The sequence below is a fragment of the Capsicum annuum genome, chromosome 12 (genome assembly GCF_002878395.1).
Source record: "Capsicum annuum cultivar UCD-10X-F1 chromosome 12, UCD10Xv1.1, whole genome shotgun sequence".
In the NCBI taxonomy this organism is placed as follows: Eukaryota; Viridiplantae; Streptophyta; class Magnoliopsida; order Solanales; family Solanaceae; genus Capsicum; species Capsicum annuum.
Window position 1 is genome coordinate 186,358,483 of NC_061122.1, and position 20,271 is coordinate 186,378,753.

The 20,271-nt window shown below is 31.8% G+C and overlaps 1 protein-coding gene across 1 annotated transcript; it reads left to right on the forward strand.

Moving 5' to 3' along the window:
* Positions 1-5,760: 5,760 nt before the first annotated feature.
* On the forward strand, positions 5,761-15,787 carry LOC107849715 (lysophospholipid acyltransferase 1-like). Its single transcript, XM_016694277.2, has 8 exons — positions 5,761-6,347; positions 7,616-7,671; positions 8,091-8,311; positions 8,460-8,868; positions 13,918-14,003; positions 14,488-14,551; positions 14,704-14,816; positions 15,138-15,787. Exons 1-8 carry the CDS (start codon positions 6,043-6,045, stop codon positions 15,276-15,278), a joined length of 1,395 nt encoding a protein of 464 aa, XP_016549763.2. The 5' UTR covers positions 5,761-6,042; the 3' UTR covers positions 15,279-15,787.
* The last annotated feature ends 4,484 nt before the right edge of the window (positions 15,788-20,271 follow it).

Below are 20,271 nucleotides of genomic sequence, written 5' to 3' on the forward strand. Positions count from 1 at the left end.
AAAAAATATATATGTTGCTTTAAAAGTGTAAATTGCATGTCCTTTATTGCCATATTTAGTGCAATAAAAAAAATAAATGCCAAGATATAACGACGAAAGCACTGAAAGTAGATAAATAAGGTATTCCATCTGTTTAATTTTACTTGTCTCTTATTTTTAAAATTATTTTTATTTTTACTCTCTCTATTCAACAATACTTGTTCATTATTCACTTGATATACATGTTAAAAATAATAAATAATAGGGACAATTTCATTATATCGCCCTTTGAATATAATAAATTTATTGCGTTGAAAAATGCATTGAGGATGAATAATATTTAATAGTAAGAAAAATGGGTAGAAAATGCTAAATTGTCCATTAATCTTTTTTAAACTAAACAAGTATTATTGGACATCTACTTTAAGGGGTCGTTTGGTAGAGTGTATAAGAATAATGCAAAATATGGTGTATTAGTAATGCTTGTGTTAGTTATGCTTGTATTTTTGTTATGCAGTGTTTGGTTCGATGTATTAAAAAAAACATGAATTACATAATTTCTAAAAAGAAAAAAAAAATTTACATAATACCTTCAATATATATGTTGGAAAGGATGCGAAAATTTTTCGAGGGGTAATAGGGTCTTTAAGTATGTTAATGCATGCATTAGATCCATTGCATTACTAATGATAAAGTGTATAACTAATGTTTGCATTAGTTATACATAGGGTAAAAAGGTATACCAAACAAGGTACTTCTAATACACATTAAACTAATGAATGCATTAACATTTCAATACAGTCTACCAAACGATCCATAAGTATAGTGAAAAAGTATTATTGGACAAAGGAATACTTGTTATTTTTGACATATGAAGAAAAAATAATTATTTTTTTCATATTTTACCCTCAACTTTAATTAACATTAAAACATTATTTGGTAATATTTATCTAAGAAACTATAAGGACTCCTAAATCTATTTTGATACACGAAAATTTTACATTTTATTTTGATGTTGCTTATTGATGGTATTTTTTTTAAAAAAAAAAAATTATGTAATGCAAGTTACATATAGAAAAACTTATAACTCAACCTCTCTTTGTTTTTTAGCTTTCTTTTGAGATTCTTCATTATGAAGAGCTTTTTCACATAGTTATTACTATTTAGATAAGATGTGATCCTTCGGATAAAGAAAGTAGATTATTATGACCATGAAACTTTAACCGTATGTATAAGACACTATTTACAAAAAAAAAATTAAAGTTGAAAGGTATTATGAGTTCATGACTTCATGTAAATTCTATAAACATCAACCTTCATATTTCTCTTTTGTATAAAAGATTAAAAAAATCAAGTTAGGTAAAAATATCTTGAGGTTTTTGATTTTCCAACCTTCATGAGCTATTATTTCCATTTGATTTCACATTTAATTTGAACAATTTAACATAATTATAATTCTTTTAATGTTACTTTTGCCAAATGAAAATATTTAAGATTCATTCACTTTTGCTTGTTATTCATTAAAAGACAACTATGTTTTTCATGTTTTATTCTATCATTAATTATTTATTCTTCAAATCAATTTTTAAAATCTAATAATAAACACCAATTAATGGAAATTCATGCCATCGTTATCTTTTTAATAGGCATACAAAATTTAAACGTGACAAGTAAAAATGAATGGAAAATACTATTAGTTGAAAGCTACGCAAAAAAATCTTCTAAAAAAGGAAAGATAAAAAAAAAAAAAAAAAAAGAAGTAAAGGAAACATGACTAATTACTAATTATTGTAGAACATAATAATACATCATATAGATTTTTGAATTCAAGATTGACATTCTAGATAAAAATACAACAATGTATTCAATATAATCCTATAAAGTAGGATTCGAGATAGTAGACCTTACCCCTACCTCAAAAGGTAGAAAGACTAATTATTTCCGATAGAAATTCAACTCAAACTATAACAAGAAACTCATCATCCCCAACTCCTATCTCCGTCCAAATAATAACTTAAAAGACAAACACAAATCATACGAAAATGAAAATCACGTAGGTCTATCCTGTTCGAGACCTCCTAATTACATGACAACAACTTTATTTGTTAGTCCAAATCTCTCCCTCTTATACCTTTGATAACACTGTTTGATGATAAAAGTATTAATCATTCGAGGTACTTCGTTGAATGAATAATTTTATGTAAAACAACTTTTTTTGGTCCGGTGCCCGCATTGGAGCCCCGACTAATCCGGATCGCCCGTTGCAGGGCCCATTAAGGTGACATCACTCCCAACAAAGTTTTCTCCATACCCAGGGTCGAACCCTCGACCTCTGGTTAAGGGTAGAGCAGATCCATCCACTGCACCACAACTCATGTTGGTTATCTAAAACAACTTATTGGTTCCCATAATTGACCTTTGATCTTAGAACATGAAATAAATATGTAGTAAATAAATGATTAATAGTAAAATTTAATTGACAATAATACGACTCCTACTATGTACTATCTATTTCATTTACAACAAACAAAAAATTTATCTAGTTAATTCGTTTATCATAATGCACGCACAACTAAAATGTCTATAATAAAAACAAGCAATCAAGCAAATTCTGAGATTCTCAACTCACCGAATCAATCTTTAAAACAAAAACAAACGACCATCTTGAAAAAATAATAATAATGAAATATGAATTAATCATAAATCAATCTAAATCTAGAAAAACTTACGATTATACTTTAACTTTGTTCAATAAACTACTATGTCTTCAAAAATTGCAGAGAAGAACAATCACGGACTATTAAAATAGCTACAAATATGTGTCTTCACCTAAGAACAACTCTGATCATAGTCAAGAATCCTTGTCACATTGCAGAATCAATAGCCTTTATTATTTAAACGGACATATAATTTGAAGTTTTAGTTTGAAATCGGTGTTTGTATACTGTTTCAATTTTGATTTCAAATTTCAAATCGTAGTATAAAAGGTTTGATCTCAATTTAAAATTTGTGAATTAAAAAAAAAAATTAAAACTTTGAATCTCAAGTTTATATTTTGCGAAGAAGAACCTTAGTTTTAAAACTTGTAAAAAAGAAAAACAACAACAACAACAAAAGGCCTATGTTGTAGTCTCTACGTAAAGAATAAATTATATTTTTTTAATGACGACGGTTCTCATTCTCTGAATAAAGAGTCCTTAAATAAGGAAAAAATTAATACACTATATTAGTTGGTTTGAAAGTCTTAAATTACATATATTTTAAATAAGGTAAAAATAATTTATAGTAAGGTAAAAACTAATTTATAGTTTAGTAGGTTTTGAAGTCCCAAATCAGAAAAAATAATTAAATTATTAATTTTTAAATATAAAAATTGTGAAAAGACGATTTTGTCTAAAGTGAAGACTTTTAGTGAAGGGCAAAAAATTCAAATCACTTTTCTAAGAGTCTTCACACTTTTAATATATTATAGATTATAGATTATAGATATAAATTATAGATATAGATAATTTTAATACATGTATAATTCACTTTTAATACATAGTGTAGATTTTTTTACCAAAACAAGCATAATACATTTAAGACACTTATAATACACTTATATTGCATGCATAATTCATTTTAGTACATAATATAATATATTTATATTGCATGTATAATTCACTTTTAGTACATAATATAATACATCTATATTACTTGCATAATTATTTTTAATACAAAATGTAGTATTTTTTACCAAAACAAATATAACATATTTTAATACACTTCTAATACATTTATTGCACACATAATTCACTTTCAATATATAATACAATTTCTATAGATGGTAAATATTTTTAAATATGATATATCTAGGTAATAAATAAAAAACTATTCAAAAGCAATACATCTTATATAAAAAATATGCAAATAAAAAATTTTCCCGTTAACAAATTGGCTAAATATTAATAGGATAAATTACACAAATCCCATACTTAAGAGACTATATTATCTAATATCCCTTACTTTTTAAAAATTTACATTAAATGTCATTTTTCAACTTTACTCTTGATACATATCAAGAAAATCCTGCATCCTATTTTTACTCCATCATTAACTCATTCAAGATTTCCTTCCCTAAAATATCTCCCTAATTATCAACAATTAAATCATCTTCCTTCCTGATTTTTTTCTCTTCCATTAATGCTTAAATCATCTTCCTTCTTGATTTTTTCTCCTCCATTAATGCATGCAACTTTTTTTCCTCTCCTAAAATCTCTCCCATTTTAAAAAATAAATTTATTGATACATACATAAATTTATTTAGTTATTCATACATGTTTATTTTTATAATGGTGATTCATATGAATGATAAATATGATATCATTATATGGATATTATGGTGATTCATACGATAAATACATTTTATATGATTTTAACGGGTGATACATATGATATTAATAGGTGATACATATTGTATTATGGTGATTCATATGGTAGATACAATTATTTATTTCAATTATTGGGTGATTCATATATATGATATTATGGTGATTCATATGGTAAATACAATTATTTATTTCAATTATTGGGTGACTCATATGATATTAATGGGTGATATATATGGTATTATGGGTGATTCATATGTTATTAATGAAAGGTAATGGTGTAGTCAGTGTAGGAAACAAAAGTAATAATATTTAAAAAAGGAATAAAAGCATAATTCAAACATAATTAAAATTAAATCTAAAAAAGCAAACTAAAATTAAAGACAAAAAAAAAAGAGAAAAGGACTAAAAAAAATATATCTTTCATAATTAAAGATGAAAAAAGAGAAACATAATTAAAACACCTAAAAAAAAATAGATATCTTTCTTTAAATAAAAGAATACAATGAATAAAAGAGAATCTATTATTTGCTTAAATAAATATCTTGTTAGTTTCAAATGTATCATTTTTTTTATATGTATCACCATATAACATGTATCACATTTTAAAAAATCGGATAAAATATAATTAAAAAAATAATCGAGACTTATGTAATTCACTTAAAGATTCAGGGATTTATGTAAGCCAAAAATGGCCATCTCTTCACACTCAATTTTCTCATCAAATTGGGTTGAAATTTGGATTCATATCCAAAATGGAAAATGCTGAAAAACTTATACCCATTGATGCTGTCGCGAGGCGAGGCCAAGTGTTTAAGCAAATTCGAGGTGAGAGGCTTGAGAGGGTTGAACGTAAATTTTGTGAATCTTTAATTTTTAATATTTTATGAATTAATATGATAAAAATAAATAATAAAATGAAAGTGTACATAGATATACTTTATCTTAAAATGTTAATCAAACCAATAATCGACTAAAATATAATTTATTAATCTCAAAAAATTAATCATAATTTTTAAGAAAAGTGAGTAAAAATTTATTAGTTATTAACTTGAAGAAGAAAAAGAAAAGAAGGAAGCTAGAATCAGAAGATCAAATCAGAGCAAGTGATGAATATGCTTCATATTTGCTTTATAGTTTGTACATTGATAATTTTTTTTCTATTTATTGTGTAAAAAATGAAGAGAAAAGGATAAAAATTAGGAGTAAGAATAAACAATATTTAACAATTTGTTTAGCAATTTTAATTCTAATTAGGAGAAATTTTCTCAATCTCCGCGCCAAAATAAATAATCCACCCAACACCTAAGTGTATGTCTAAACTAATGAGATTTACACCGCACGATACTTTCATACAAGACAAATCGCTCTTATACGTTTTTACTACGTCTACTTCAAATCTCACCCAAAAAAACTTTAAAAAAGCCACTTGAAAAAATGCATGTGTACACATTATTCCACTAAATGCTTCTTCAATTTCTAAAAATTTGAATAAAAATCAAACCAAACCAAACCAAACCAAACCAAACCAAACGAGTGCCTACATGTAATCTCACATCAGATTCACTAAATAACTAACTTCTGTTTTGTCCTATCCATCTATCTTCCTATCCTCTTTCTTTTCTTCTACAACAAACTGCTGTAAATGCAAGACTCATAAAATTAATTTGTACGACCAAATTTTTAATCACTAAACATGAGTTTAGCAGAGATGGAATCAATGGCATCAATGATCGGAGTATCGATTCCGGTACTCCGTTTCTTGCTCTGTTTCCTTGCCACAATTCCAGTTAGTTTTCTTCATCGATTTGTTCCTTGTGTTAGTGGTAGGCATTTCTATGCTGCCCTCTCTGGTGCTGTTTTGTCTTACGTTTCGTTTGGATTTTCCTCAAATTTTCATTTTTTGGTGCCCATGATTTTGGGTTATGGTTCCATGGTTTTGTGTCGGGCTTATTGTGGGATCATCACATTCTTCCTTGCATTTGGATATCTTATTGGATGGTACGTTATATCTTTCCTAACATTGTTTTCATTTGTGATCTCTGTTTGATTTGGAATTGCACTTGTTAAATAAAGCTTACCGTATATAACCGTAAATAAATTTATCTTAGGCCTAATTCAAATGTTAATTCTCTCCTAACGTTATTTTCTTTTGCAATCTCTGTTTGATTTGGAATTTCACTACTGAATTAACTCTTAGTAATATAACCGTAAAGAAATGTATTTTGGACCTAATTCAACATCACACTAATCCCTCTTTTCATCCAATGTGAGACTCTCTTCAACAATATAAATATTATATTCATTGTCTTGACTCTAATGGTGACCAATACCCCATTTAATTCTGTAAATGCAGAAGCGGGAATTGATCTCTCGTCCTCTAAGTAAATATTTCAAAATATAACCAAGTGCACCATTTAAACTTCTTATAGCATTGCCTACAGATAATATTGTATGTACTACCAATTTTGTAAAATATATACATAACATACTTAGTTTTACAGAGAAACACTAGGGGTTCAAGTGCCCCATTTTTAACCTATAAATTCACCCCTTAGCCGAAGGTTTATCGAAACAACATCTCTATCTCACAAGGATGGGTAAGATCTGCGTACACACAACCCTCCTCAGACCTTACATATGAGATTATACTAGGGATGTTGTTGTTGTATGGCGGCTCACCACTCACGGCTCCTTACTAGATGAGTAATGGGTTCACCTATGGATAGAATCTGAATTTTCAATTAGGAGATTTATAATATAAAAGCAGTTAGGAGATTTATAATATAAAAGAAGTAAACAAATGAAAAAGGAAAGGGATTCAACAACTCTTAGTATAAAATAATTTTGTCAAGGTATATGCCATGCGAACCCCTTTCCACCCTCCAAGCTTCGTCCATGGGTCTGCCCCTCTATCCTTCTACACGAAAATATACTACTCTTTTTTTGTGCCGGAGTTCAAACTCATGATATGTGCATCATCAGTAAGCTCTTACCACTAGAACAAAGCTTGAGGCAATTTTGAGCTGTATTTTTCATCTTGATCTTGTGCTAATGAGGAAAAAAAAGCTTAGTTCTTTAGCAGACATTTGATGTTATTATTGCTGTGTCAACTGTTTTCCGAGTGAATCTTCCCCAACCCCCAAAAAAGAAATAAAGCATTATCCTCTTTCGAACCATTTCCTCGTTATGCTTGTTACAGATTTTTATTAGTATGTGAATGAAAACCTTATAAACTCAATGATAATATTCAAAAAAATTTGCTGCAGTCATGTTTACTACATGAGTGGGGATGCATGGAAAAAGGGTGGAATGGATGCTACGGGTAAGAACGTTCTTCCTCTTTGTTTCATCTTTTAAACATAACAAGACAAATTACGGTCTCAAAACTCCTATAATTGTCATCAGTGTGTTCAATTCACTTGGCACGCATTTGAGACAAATGAGTTCAGACATTATTGATATGTAGAGATCTACTAAATATAAAACATGAAACAATGTTACGGATTCAGCAAAGTTGATTTAGTGCAGATTGGGTGAAAAACTTGTGATCATCCAGCTCGAAATATAGTTTATCATTATGATCCGTTCCTTGTATTTTGTTTTGACTGCTGTATCTTGTACTGTTGATAGTGTTCACATTTGCTTCTATGGGTACAATATTTACATTTACGTACGTATTTCATTTCTCAGGTTTAGCTTACTGGTCATTAATTTAAATGGTTCTCTCCTCTAAAATTTTAGGAGCTCTAATGGTGATTTCGCTGAAAATAATTTCAAGTGTGATCAATTACCAAGATGGATTACTGAAGGAGGAAGATTTGCGTGAGGCTCAGACGAAAAATCGTTTGCTCAAGTTGCCATCATTACTTGAGTACTTTGGTTACTGTCTCTGTTGTGGAAGTCATTTTGCTGGTCCAGTTTATGAAATGAAGGATTACCTTGAATGGACAGAGAGAAATGGTGTAAGTTTATTTCATCATCCTACTGTTGTTCTGCCGAAGGGTCTCATCCGACACCTTTCGTGGAAACAGTTTGTAAATTATTTATTTATCAAAAAAAATGTGTATAGATACCAAATGTTTACTATAACTAACTTAAGTCCTTTAACAGATCTGGAAACCTTCAGAGAAAGGACAACCGCCGCCTTTTTGTGCAGCGTTAAGGGCTTTTCTTCAAGCTGCTATGTGTATGGGATTGTACATCTATCTGGTACCTCTTTTCCCAATTACTAAGTTCGTGGATCCAGTCTACCAAGAATGGGGTTTCTGGACGCGGTTGGGTTACCAATATATGGCTAGTTTTACTGCACGGTGTAAATATTATTTCATATGGTCAATCTCAGAAGCAGCTATCATCATATCTGGATTCGGTTTCAGTGGTTGGGCAGACATGACTAATCCACCAAAACCGCAATGGAACCGTGCTGTAAATGTTGACATATTAGGTCTTGAGCTCTCAACGAGCGCAGTTCAGATACCTCTTGTATGGAACATTCAAGTTAGCACCTGGCTTAGGCACTGTAAGAATATCTCTCTTTTTAATCAGTTGGTATTCTCTGATACTTGCAAAAACACAATGCGAAAAATTGGTAAGCTATGTTACTGCCTACGACCGTTTTGTTTTATCTGACACTGTTTTTCTAGTGTGTTGTAAAAATAGTACATAACACTTTTCATATTTAGAAACTTTTAACTTTAAACTTGTCATTTTATTCCAGAAGTCTTTCTCTTTTTCCCTTAAAACGTTGTGTGTATTCAAACATCTCCATACAAATGAGATGCAGGAAAAGTACTTGTCATGTGTCATGCTGACATGGTTTGTATTTTCCAGGAAACTGATGTAGACTTCTATGATTTATCAATAACGATCATTTACCTCGGATTTCTTGTCCATCATCTTTTAGTGAATGTGTAACTTTTTGTAACAAATTTAAGCATGGCGCAATTATTTTATAATCAAATTGTTAGGTTCATAGGTTGTGGAGCCTGATTAATATGTGACGTACTATTATATATTAATGTTCATGCGGTTCAACCTCGACCCAAATTTTAGACTGTATCTTTTATTCTCATTTCTCTGTGTAATTGTACATACTCCAAGTCATTAATATAAATAGCCCGTCCGCCGTGGACGTTACCCACGGGTGTTACCACGAAATTAATTCTCACTCTCCTAAAGAACTCTCTCTCTAGTTTTCTTCATCCTCTCCATAGATTTAGTGTGTGAACTTCTAATCGATCCTAACAACTGGTATCAGAGCTTGGGAGATTCATCATAAACACTGAAGATGGAAGGATCGAAGTTTGAAATTGAGAAGTTTGATGGATCCGATTTCAGTTTCTGGAAGATGCAGATCAAAGACTATCTGTACCAGAAAGATCTTTACGAACCCTTGACCGGGGTGAAGTAGGAGTCCATGAAGGAGGAGGACTGGAAGCTTAAGGATCAGCAGGCTCTAGGGCTGATCTGGTTGACTTTGTCGAGAAATGTGGCGTTCAACATCGTCAAGGAGAAAACCACGTCCGATCTGTTGAAGGCACTATCAAATATGTACGAAAAGCTATCTACGATGAACAAGGTATATTTGATGCGTCGATTGTTCAATTTACAGATGCCTGAGAATGGATCTGTTGTTGATCATATAAACGAGTTCAATATGATTGTTAGTCAAATGTGTTCTGTGGACATTAATTTCGAAGATGAAATTAAAGCACAGATTTTAATGTCATCTCTGCCCGGGTCTTGTGATACCGTTGTTGCTGCGATTAGCAGTTCCCGTGGATCTGAGAAACTGAAGTTTGATGATCCGAGATGTTGTTCTTTGTGAAAGCATTCACAAACAAGAAATTGGGGAGTCATCTGGTAGTGCTCTCAGTGTTAACTGAAGGGGGAGACCAATCGAGGGGTCAGAATACACATGGCAGATCAAAATCGAAGAATCGTGGAAAATCTCCACAAAAATCCAACGTGACATATTGGAATTGTGGAGAGAAAGGACACTTTCGGACAGAGTGCAAGAAATCCAAGAAGAAGAAGAATCGAAAATCTGGAGATGACAATGATTCTGTTAATTCAGCAGAAGACATTGGGGATGCTCTAATCCTTAGTGTGGATAACCCGGTTGAATCCTGGATATTGGATTCGGGTGCATCTTTTCATTCATCTCCTAGCAAGGAATTGTTCCAAAACTTCAAGTCTGGAAACTTTGAAGAGGTGTATCTTGCTGAAAATAAGCCATTGGCGATTGAAGAAAAGGGGGATGTCTGCATAAAAACTCCAGCAGGAAGTCAGTGGACATTGGAGGATATCAGATATATTCCTGGTCTCAAAAAGAATCTGATCTCTGCTGGTCAGTTGGATAGCACAGGCTACGCAGCAGAGTTTGGGAAAGGTTTGTGAAAGATTGTGAAGGGTGCTATGGTTGTAGCACGTGGCACAAAATCTGGAACTTTGTACACCACTGCAGGGTGTATAAACATAGATGTTGTTGTTGAGGGTGCTTTCGGTTCATGTTTGTGGCACAACAGACTTGGACACATGAGTGCCAAAGGAATGGAGATACTGGCTGCAAAAAGAGCTTTAGAGGGGATGAAATCTGTTGATATGGGTCTTTGTGAGAGTTGTGTTATGGGTAAACAGAAACGAGTAAGGTTCACGAAGACTGAGAGAGAGTCGAAGAAAGTACAGCTGGAAATAGTCCATACAGATATTTGGGGACCATCTTCTATTTCATCACTTGGTGGATCCAGATTCTATGTCACCTTCATTGATGATTTCAGCAGGAAGGTATGGGTTTACTTCTTGAAACATAAGTCAGATGTGTTTGCAACTTTCAAGTGGTGGAAAGCTGAAGTTGAAAATCAGACTGGCTTGAAAATCAAATGCCTGAGGTTTGATAATAGAGGAGAATATGACAAGTTAGAATTCAAACAATTTTGTGCAGATGAGGGAATCAGATTGATGAGGACAGTTCCCAGGAAGGTAAGGCAGAATGAAGTTGCTGAAAGGATGAACAGAACATTGAATGAGCGTGCAAGGAGCATGAGGATACACTGTGGGCTGCCTAAGATATTTTGGGCAGATGCTGTGAGCACAGATGCATACTTGATCAACAGGGGACCATCAGTTCCTCTGGGGTTCAAGATTCCAAAAAAAGTATGGACAGGGAAAGAGCTCAAGTATTCTTACTTGAGAACTTTCGGTTGCACTGCTTATGTTTATATTGATCTAGAGAAGAGAGATAAGCTTGATGCTAAAGCTATAAAGTGCTACTTTATAGGTTATGGTTCTGACATGTTCGGGTATAGGTTTTGGGATGACAGAAATAAGAAAATCCTAAGACATTGTGATGTGATATTTGATGAAAATGTCTTGTACAAGGACAGAGAGAAAAAGGTTTAAGAAACTACAAAGCAAGTGGAAGTTGAGCTTGAGTTGTCGAAAAGTACACCAAAGATGTTGCAGCAGATACTCAACAAACTCCAGAGACTGTCATTGAGGAACCAAAGGTGGAACAAGTGACACCTGAGCAGGCTAAGAGAAGATCATCCAGGACCATTAGAGCACCAGATAGGTATTCACCATCATTACATTATCTGTTGTTGAATGATGAAGGGGAACCAGAGTCTGTTGCTGAGGCCCTGCACGTGGAGGATTCAATCAAGTGGGAGCAAGCCATAAGAATAACAGATGGATGTTAACTGAGTTACCTGCAGGGATGAAAGCCTTGTTGAACAAGTGGGTGTTCAGAATCAAGGTAGAACCAGATGGCAAAAGAAGGTTCAAGGCTCGGTTAGTAGTTAAAGGATATTCACAAAGGAAAGGTATTGATTATGCTGAAATATTTTCTCCTATTGTGAAATTAACTACTATCCGAATTTTATTGAGTATTATTGCATCGGAGAATTTGCATCTTGAGCAAATGGATGTAAAAATTGCATTTTTACATGAAGATTTGGACAAGGAAATCTATATGCAGCAACCAGAGGGTTTTGTAGTTCCAGGTAAGGAACACATGGTGTGCAAGCTCAACAGGAGCTTGTATGGACTGAAGTAAACACCTAGACAGTGGTATAAGAAGTTTGACTCCTTTATGAGCAAGAGTGGCTTCCGCTGGAGTGAGAAGGATCAGTGTTGCTACTTCAAGAAATACACTGATTTTTATGTATTTTTACTTTTGTATGTGGATGATATGTTGATTGCAGGATCCAGTATGAAGGAGATAAACTCTATGAAGGCAAGTCTGTCTTCTGAGTTTGAGATGAAAGATTTAGGTGCAGCGAAGCAGATTCTTGGGATGAGGATTTCTCGGGATAGATCTGCTGGCACATTGAATCTATCCCAAGAGCAGTACGTTGAGAAGGTGCTGACCAGATTCAGAATTATTAATGCTAAACCCAGGACTACTCCATTGGTAAATCACATAAAATTGTCAAAGGAGCAGTCACCGAAGACAACTCAGGAGCAGGAACACATGGCACTTGTTCTATATGCTTCTGCAGTTGGGAGTCTGATGTATGCTATGGTCTGCACTAGACCTGACATAGCACAAACAGTGGTAGTTGTTAGCAGGTACATGGCAAACCCCGGGAAAAAGCATTGGAAAGTTGTGAAGTGGCTTCTAAGATATCTGAAAGGTACATCCAGTACTTCACTTTGTTTTGGCAATGGTGAAGTGATTCTGCAAGGTTTTGTTGATGCTGATCTTAGTGGGGATGTGGACTCAAGCATGAGCACTTCCAGATACATTTACATCATAGGTAGTACAGCAATAAGTTGGATGTCCAGGCTTCAGAAGTGCGCTGTTCTTTCATCTACTGAGGTTGAGTTTATGGCAATAGCTGAAGCTGGAAAGGAGATGATATGGCTGGCAGATTATCTGAAAGAACTGGGCAAGAAGCAGCTTAAGAAGATTCTTTACACAAATAGCCATAGTGCCATACAGTTGGTGAAGAACCCGGTCTATCATTCGAAGACGAAGCACATTAGAAGACGATATCATTTCACTCGCAGGGCAGTGGAAAAAAGTGATATGTGTTTGGAAAAGATGGAGGGTACAAAGAATCTAGCAGACATATTGACAACATGTGTTGATGTTGGTAAACTAAGGTTGTGCAAAACCTTAGTTGGTTTTCTGTAGATGTGTCTACAGATGTTGCAGTGTGGCGAACATATTAATGATGGAGGAACATTTTTTATTTTATTTTTTGAGAATGTAATTCTTGGATGACAGAATCAGTTTCCAAGTGGGAAAATTGTTAGGTTGTGGAACCTGATTAATATGTGACGTACTGTTATATATTAATGTTCACGCGGTTCAACCTCGACCCAAATATTAGGTTGTACCTTTTATTCTCATTTCTCTATGTAATTGTACATACTCCAAGTCATTAATATAAATAGCCCGTCCGCCGTAGAGGTTACCCACAGGGTGTTACCACGAAATTAATTCTCTCCCTCTCCTAAAGAATTCTCTCTCTAGTTTTCTTTATCCTCTCCATAGATTTAGTGTGTGTGAACTGCTAATCAATCCTAACACAAATCTCTTCTCTCTGTCTTATTTCTGCAGATGTATATGAGAGGCTTATACAGAAGGGAAGGAAGCCTACTTTTGCCCAGTTGCTGATCACACAGGCTGTTAGTGCTGTATGGCATGTAAGTCGATATTCTCACACAATGTCTTCTGCAATCTATCTTCTGAAAGTTTCATATGATAAACAAATAATCTTGCACAGATAAATTCTCTTGGAGCTATAACTTTATATGAACAAATGTTTATTCAATCATGCATCATAAATCGATTTTACCTATGATGGCGCATCAAAATTTTAGGACATCCCTACGTGTCCTCCTAAATTTTTGCCACTTAAGTAATGCTAAACACGATGAAAGAGAAAATTCTCTATTAAGTACTCAATGTAAAGTGATAGATACTTCCGACTAGGGGCAGAAAACTTAGCCCATGAAAACATGACAGGCTCAATGACCTCCCATTTGACACCATACTTTGAACATGTTAATTTATTCTTGAATATGGATAAGATACTGCATCCTTGTGTTTTCTCTGCCGTGTTCTGATTTTCCTATAGTTCTTTAAGCAATATCTTGTCTAACTAGACTTCATTGTGTTACAATGCAGGGGTTATATCCTGGCTACATTATATTCTTTGTTCAGTCTGCTTTGATGATTGCTGGATCAAGAGGTATATAATTAAGCTATGCTTTTCTAGCTAGATCAGTCATTTAGGGCAGGTTGTCTACATCACACTCCTTGGGATGCGGATGTTCCCCAAAACCTAGCCCCTCCTTTTTTTGTAATGGCTTAACACAATATTCTTGCTTTGTCTATGAACAGACATTTACAGATGGCAGCAAGCTACAAGTAGTGGTCAGTTTCAGAAGATGCTTGTTTTCATGAACTTTGTATATACACTGCTGGTACTCAACTACTCAGCTGTTGGATTCATGGTTGGTTGCCTATTAATTTGTTTGAATCATGTTCATTACTCCCGCTATTTCATTTTACATAACGCATCTTATGACACATTCTTTAATGTAATGACATGTTTAAAACCGTAAGTAACAGGGATATTTCTGTATGTGCCAGAACACTTTCTTGCATTCATAAACATCGTATAAGGATATTCTTGTATGTGCCAAAAGTTGTTCTTTCTTTCATTCATAAATATCGTATCAAGTCAAACATTGTCATACAAAATGAGTCAGGACTATAATTAAGTTAAATTCATTGCCAAAATTGACAAAAATTTTCTTGCTTATGCTTTACAGGTACTAAGCCTGCATGAAACCCTTACTTCTTATGGAAGTGTATACTATATTGGAACCATTGTACCAATTCTAGTGATCCTGCTTGGTAAAGTGACTCAGCCAGCAAAACCTGTAAGATCTAGAGCGAAAAAAGAAGAATGAGTCAGAATCTAGCTTTTTTGGAAATTTGAACTTACAGTTCTTGGTGGAAGAGTACTAGCATTGTTCTTCTCACTACTCTATTTATTATTTTTGGATTTGTATAAATCATCAGATTTGATTGTTGTAGAGTAGTTAGTTTAGCTGTTGGAGCTTGATTTGGTCTATTTCTTGACGGAGTCAGAATTTTCATTAAAAGGGTTAAGATAAAGAAGTAAACACACGAACTAGCCTGACTGCCAAAGGGAGTTAACTTCAATTATATATACATTAAAAAAAAAAAAAAATTTAATCATGTATCAGTGGTGTAATTTTCCACTGAACCCCTGACCATGGCCTCAGATGAATAGGCCCAACTTCTTAGATAGGCCCAATTATGTCTTTCAGCAATACTGTACATATAATTGGGTGGGATGACATGTTTTTGGACCGATTGTTAGTAGTATTTAGTAACTGTAATTGAGAAATAAACACTGTTTAAATAAAAGGGTAACTTGTATAAATTCTGAATTTTTAATGTGTTCTAACATTTTTTTTATAACTTTGTTTAATTATACGATATCTCGAATTTTGATATTTGTGATATATATCTTTAGCCTTGATATATATGCATTGTGATACATTTGTACTTGAGGGGTTAGTTAAATAAGGAAGTAACTAATTTTCAATTATAACAGGAAGTAAAATTAGGTGCAAATCGTGGTATAAATACATCTGGTTCCAGATGTATTATAATGATACATTTGGTAAAATTACACAATACCCATTAAAAATTCAATCTTCACACAAAAATAAATAGTTTACATATGTCAAACATATGTTAAATATATCAAATATTTAAAAACAAATCAAAAATATAAATCACTATCACAAAGTGTCTGTCATATGTATCACTATTATTCCAACAAAAAATGTATCATATTGGTAATGTATATATTTTTGATAACAGATTAACAATAACAATACATATTTTTATACTATTATATCAGCGTTACACATATCGTTTCTCATGTGATAAAATGTATCAATGGTGCACGTATAAAATATATCATGAAATTAAATAAAATACCATATGTATCAATTGAAAAATATCCAAACTAAAGGAATGCGGTGAAATCATTAAATGACTAAAAAACATATTCATCATCTTTAAAATTATAAAAAGGATACACAAGTTCTTGATATGTATTTATATATCTATTAAATACATTTTTCTATATTATAGAAGAGCTGGTTTCAACCAGCTCTTTATTATTTACCACTTTATCCTTAATTGCTCCATAATTTACTATATTACCCCTAATTAATTATTATAAGTCATTTATATATTAGAATTAATAATATTTTTTATTATATTACACCTAATTAATTATTATAAGTCATTTATTTATTAGAATTAATAATATTTAATTAAAAAATAGAAATTTTTGACGTTTCTTTCAGTTGCTTTAACCATGATTTTACCATATCATATCTAATTAATTATTATAAGTCATTTATGTATTAAAAAATTAATAATATTTAATTAAAAAAATAAATGATATGTCTGCCTATGTTAACCCTAATTGTTAAGTGATTTATTATATTACCCCTAATTAACTATTATAAGTCATTTATATATTAAAATTAATTAATTAATAGAAGTCATTTATATGTTAGAATTAATAATATTTAATTAAAAAATAGATATTTATGACGTTTGTTTCACCTGCTTTAACCGTGATTTTACTATATCATTCCTAATTAATTATTATAAGTCATTTATGTATTAAAAAATTAATAATATTTAATTAAAAAAATCAGCTGCTTCGTCATTTACTATATTATCTCTGATTGCTCCGTGATTTACTATATTACCCCCAATTAATTATTATAAGTCTATATATTATAATTAATACTATTTTTTATTATATTACCCCTAATTAATTATTATAAGTCATTTATATATTAAATTAATAATATATAATTAAAAAAATAGATATTTATGGCGTTTGTTTCATCTGCTTTAACCGTGATTTTACTATATCATCCCTAATTAACTATTATAAGTCATTTATGTATTAAAAAATTAATAATATTTAATTGAAAAAAATAGATGACATGTCTGCCTATGGTTTCGACTAGCGCTTCATCAATTGTTATATTACCCCTAATTGCTCTGTGAATTACTATATTACCCCTAATTAATTATTATAAGTCATTTATATATTAGAATTAATAATATTTTTTTTATATATTACCCCTAATTAATTATTATAAGTCATTTTAATATATGACCTCTAATTGCTCCATAATTTACTATATTACCCCTAATTAATTATTATAAGTCATTTATATATTATAATTAATAATATTTTTTATTAGTCATTTATGTATTAAAAAATTTATAATATTTAATTAAAATATTGATTTCGACTTTGCTGCTTCAAGAGCTGGACCGTGATTTCACTATATCACCCCTAATTATTACTATAAGTCATTTATGTATTAGAAAATTAATAGTATTTAATTAAAACAAGAAAAATATACATTTATGACATATTTGTTGCAGCTGCTTCAACCATAATCATCTTTGAGAAGATGATTCAAGACTTTATTGTTAATTGAAGTATCTTTTGTTCCAGTTTTTGTATGAAATAATCCTATGAATATTAGTTCTACATCTTTTCTATATTTTGTAACAGGTTTCAATCTTATCATCAAACAATTAAAATAACTCGACTACACGACACATCACACTTTCTTATCATGTGGGAAAAAAGTATCTTATAAAACTTCACTTCTTAGCGAGTACCGTCAAATAGATATTATTTAAAAAGTTATCATTTTAAATCAATGTACATTTATGTTTGTATTTCATCAATATCAAATATTAGTGCTAAAAGATGTCTATAGTATTGGGCCCGTGCTAACACGGGCCATGCACCTCTAGTATTTGATACATATGATTGATTCATAGGTATGTCTTGATACATATGTTTGATACATATGTATAAGTCTTTATACTTATGATTGATACATATAATTCACCCCCTCCGACGTTCGTCCATACCATCACCGCCACTTTGACTACCCCACCATCTTCGTCATTCGTCCTCACCACCACCGCCACTTTGATCGTTCTCGTCGAAAATCTAACAGCTGATTGTTCAATTTCTCCTCTTTCCCTTAATGTGTATTGACTTAAAAGTTGAAATTTTTTTAAAACTGATAAAAGAAAAATTGATAAAAAAAATCAAAATAAAGATGATGAAATTGGTGAAGAAGTTACAGTAATGGAAATGAAAGTTGTCTCAATTGATAATAATTTAAGAGAGATTTTAGGGGATGAAGTTTTTGGAAAAAAAATGGATTGCATGCATTAATTGTGGAGAAAAAGTAGGACTTTTGTTCATATGTATCAAGGATAAAATATTAAATCTGAAATTTTAAATAATTATTTAAAAGATAAAGAATTTTGAGTAATAAAATTTCTTAGGTTTATGATTTTGTATGATGTTTTTTGAATTTGGAACCTTTAAATAAAATAGGAAAAATAAATGCTAACATAGCGTCGTGATAGAGTCAACTTTTATTGCTCAATCTCCAGCACAATCTCCAGTAGGGGTGGTCGTTTGGTATTCGGTTCGATATTTTTAAAGTTTGAGTTCTGTAATTCGATAATCGATAGTTGAATGCAGATACCATATACCATACTTATAAACATCGGTTCGGTAATTCGATAATCGGTAAATTAAACTTCGGTTCGGTACGATATTTGGTAATACCATATTAAAGTTGGAGATGTGCAAGTGTACGTTTAAACTTTGGAGATATGCAAATGTACGTTTAAACTTTAAAGGTATTTTTAATAGAATTTTAGTTTTTGTTTTGAAATATAAAGCAAGAACAACAAGAATAAATAGAGAGAGAAAAGGGGAGACTTCTTTATTTCTATCATCAGATTGATAATAAATGAACAAAACTCCTCTATTTATAGGGAAAAATACTCCTAGTCTCTGACTAAAAGACAGATACTTCAAATCCTAATAGATATCAACTAAATCTTGATAGATCTTATTAGATCTTGATAGACATTCACTATAATGTAAATACATTTATAACACTCCCCCTTGAATGTCTATATAGATAATGTGCCTCGTTAAAATCTTACTAGAAAAAATTCAGTGGAAAAAAAATCTAGTGAAGGAAAAAAAATACACATCTCTAACAATACGCATATATGCTGCTTCGTTAAAAGCCTTATAAGAAAAACCCAGTGGGACAAAACCCCGTAAGGGAAAAAGAGTACAACGCGTATTAACTTCTCCTAATGAAAACATCATTGAACCTTTGCATCCCGATCTTGTGCAACATCTTCTTGAAAGTTGCAATTGGAGAAGATTTGTTGAATAAATCAGCCACATTGTCACTTGAACAAATCTGTTGCACGTTAATATCACCATTCTTTTGTAGTTCATGTGTATAGAAAAGTTTTGGCGAAATGTGCTTCATTCTATCTCCTTTTATGCATCCTCCCTTAAGTTGTGTTATCCATGCTGCATTATCTTCATATAAAATCATGGGTACTTTGTCACATTTCAAACCACAGTTTTCTCAAATGAGATGTATCATGGACCTTAACCATACACATTCTCGGCTTGATTCATGAATAGCTATTATCTCAGCATGATTCGATAAAGTGTCTACGATAGACTGCTTTGTATATCTCCAAGATATGGTAGTACCACCACATATGAATACATAGCCTTTTTGAGACCGAGCTTTATGCGGGTCAGATAAATACCCAACATCAGCATGACCAATAAGATCGGGATTACAATCTTTAGAATAAAACAAGCTCATGTGTTTTATTCCATTCTGATGTCTCCTAGTAGGAGCAGAAATACTTTGCTAACAAATTGACTGAAAAAGCTATATCAGGTATTGTAGTATTTGCAAGATACATGAGTGCACCACTTGCACTAAGATATGGTACTTCATAACTAATCTAATT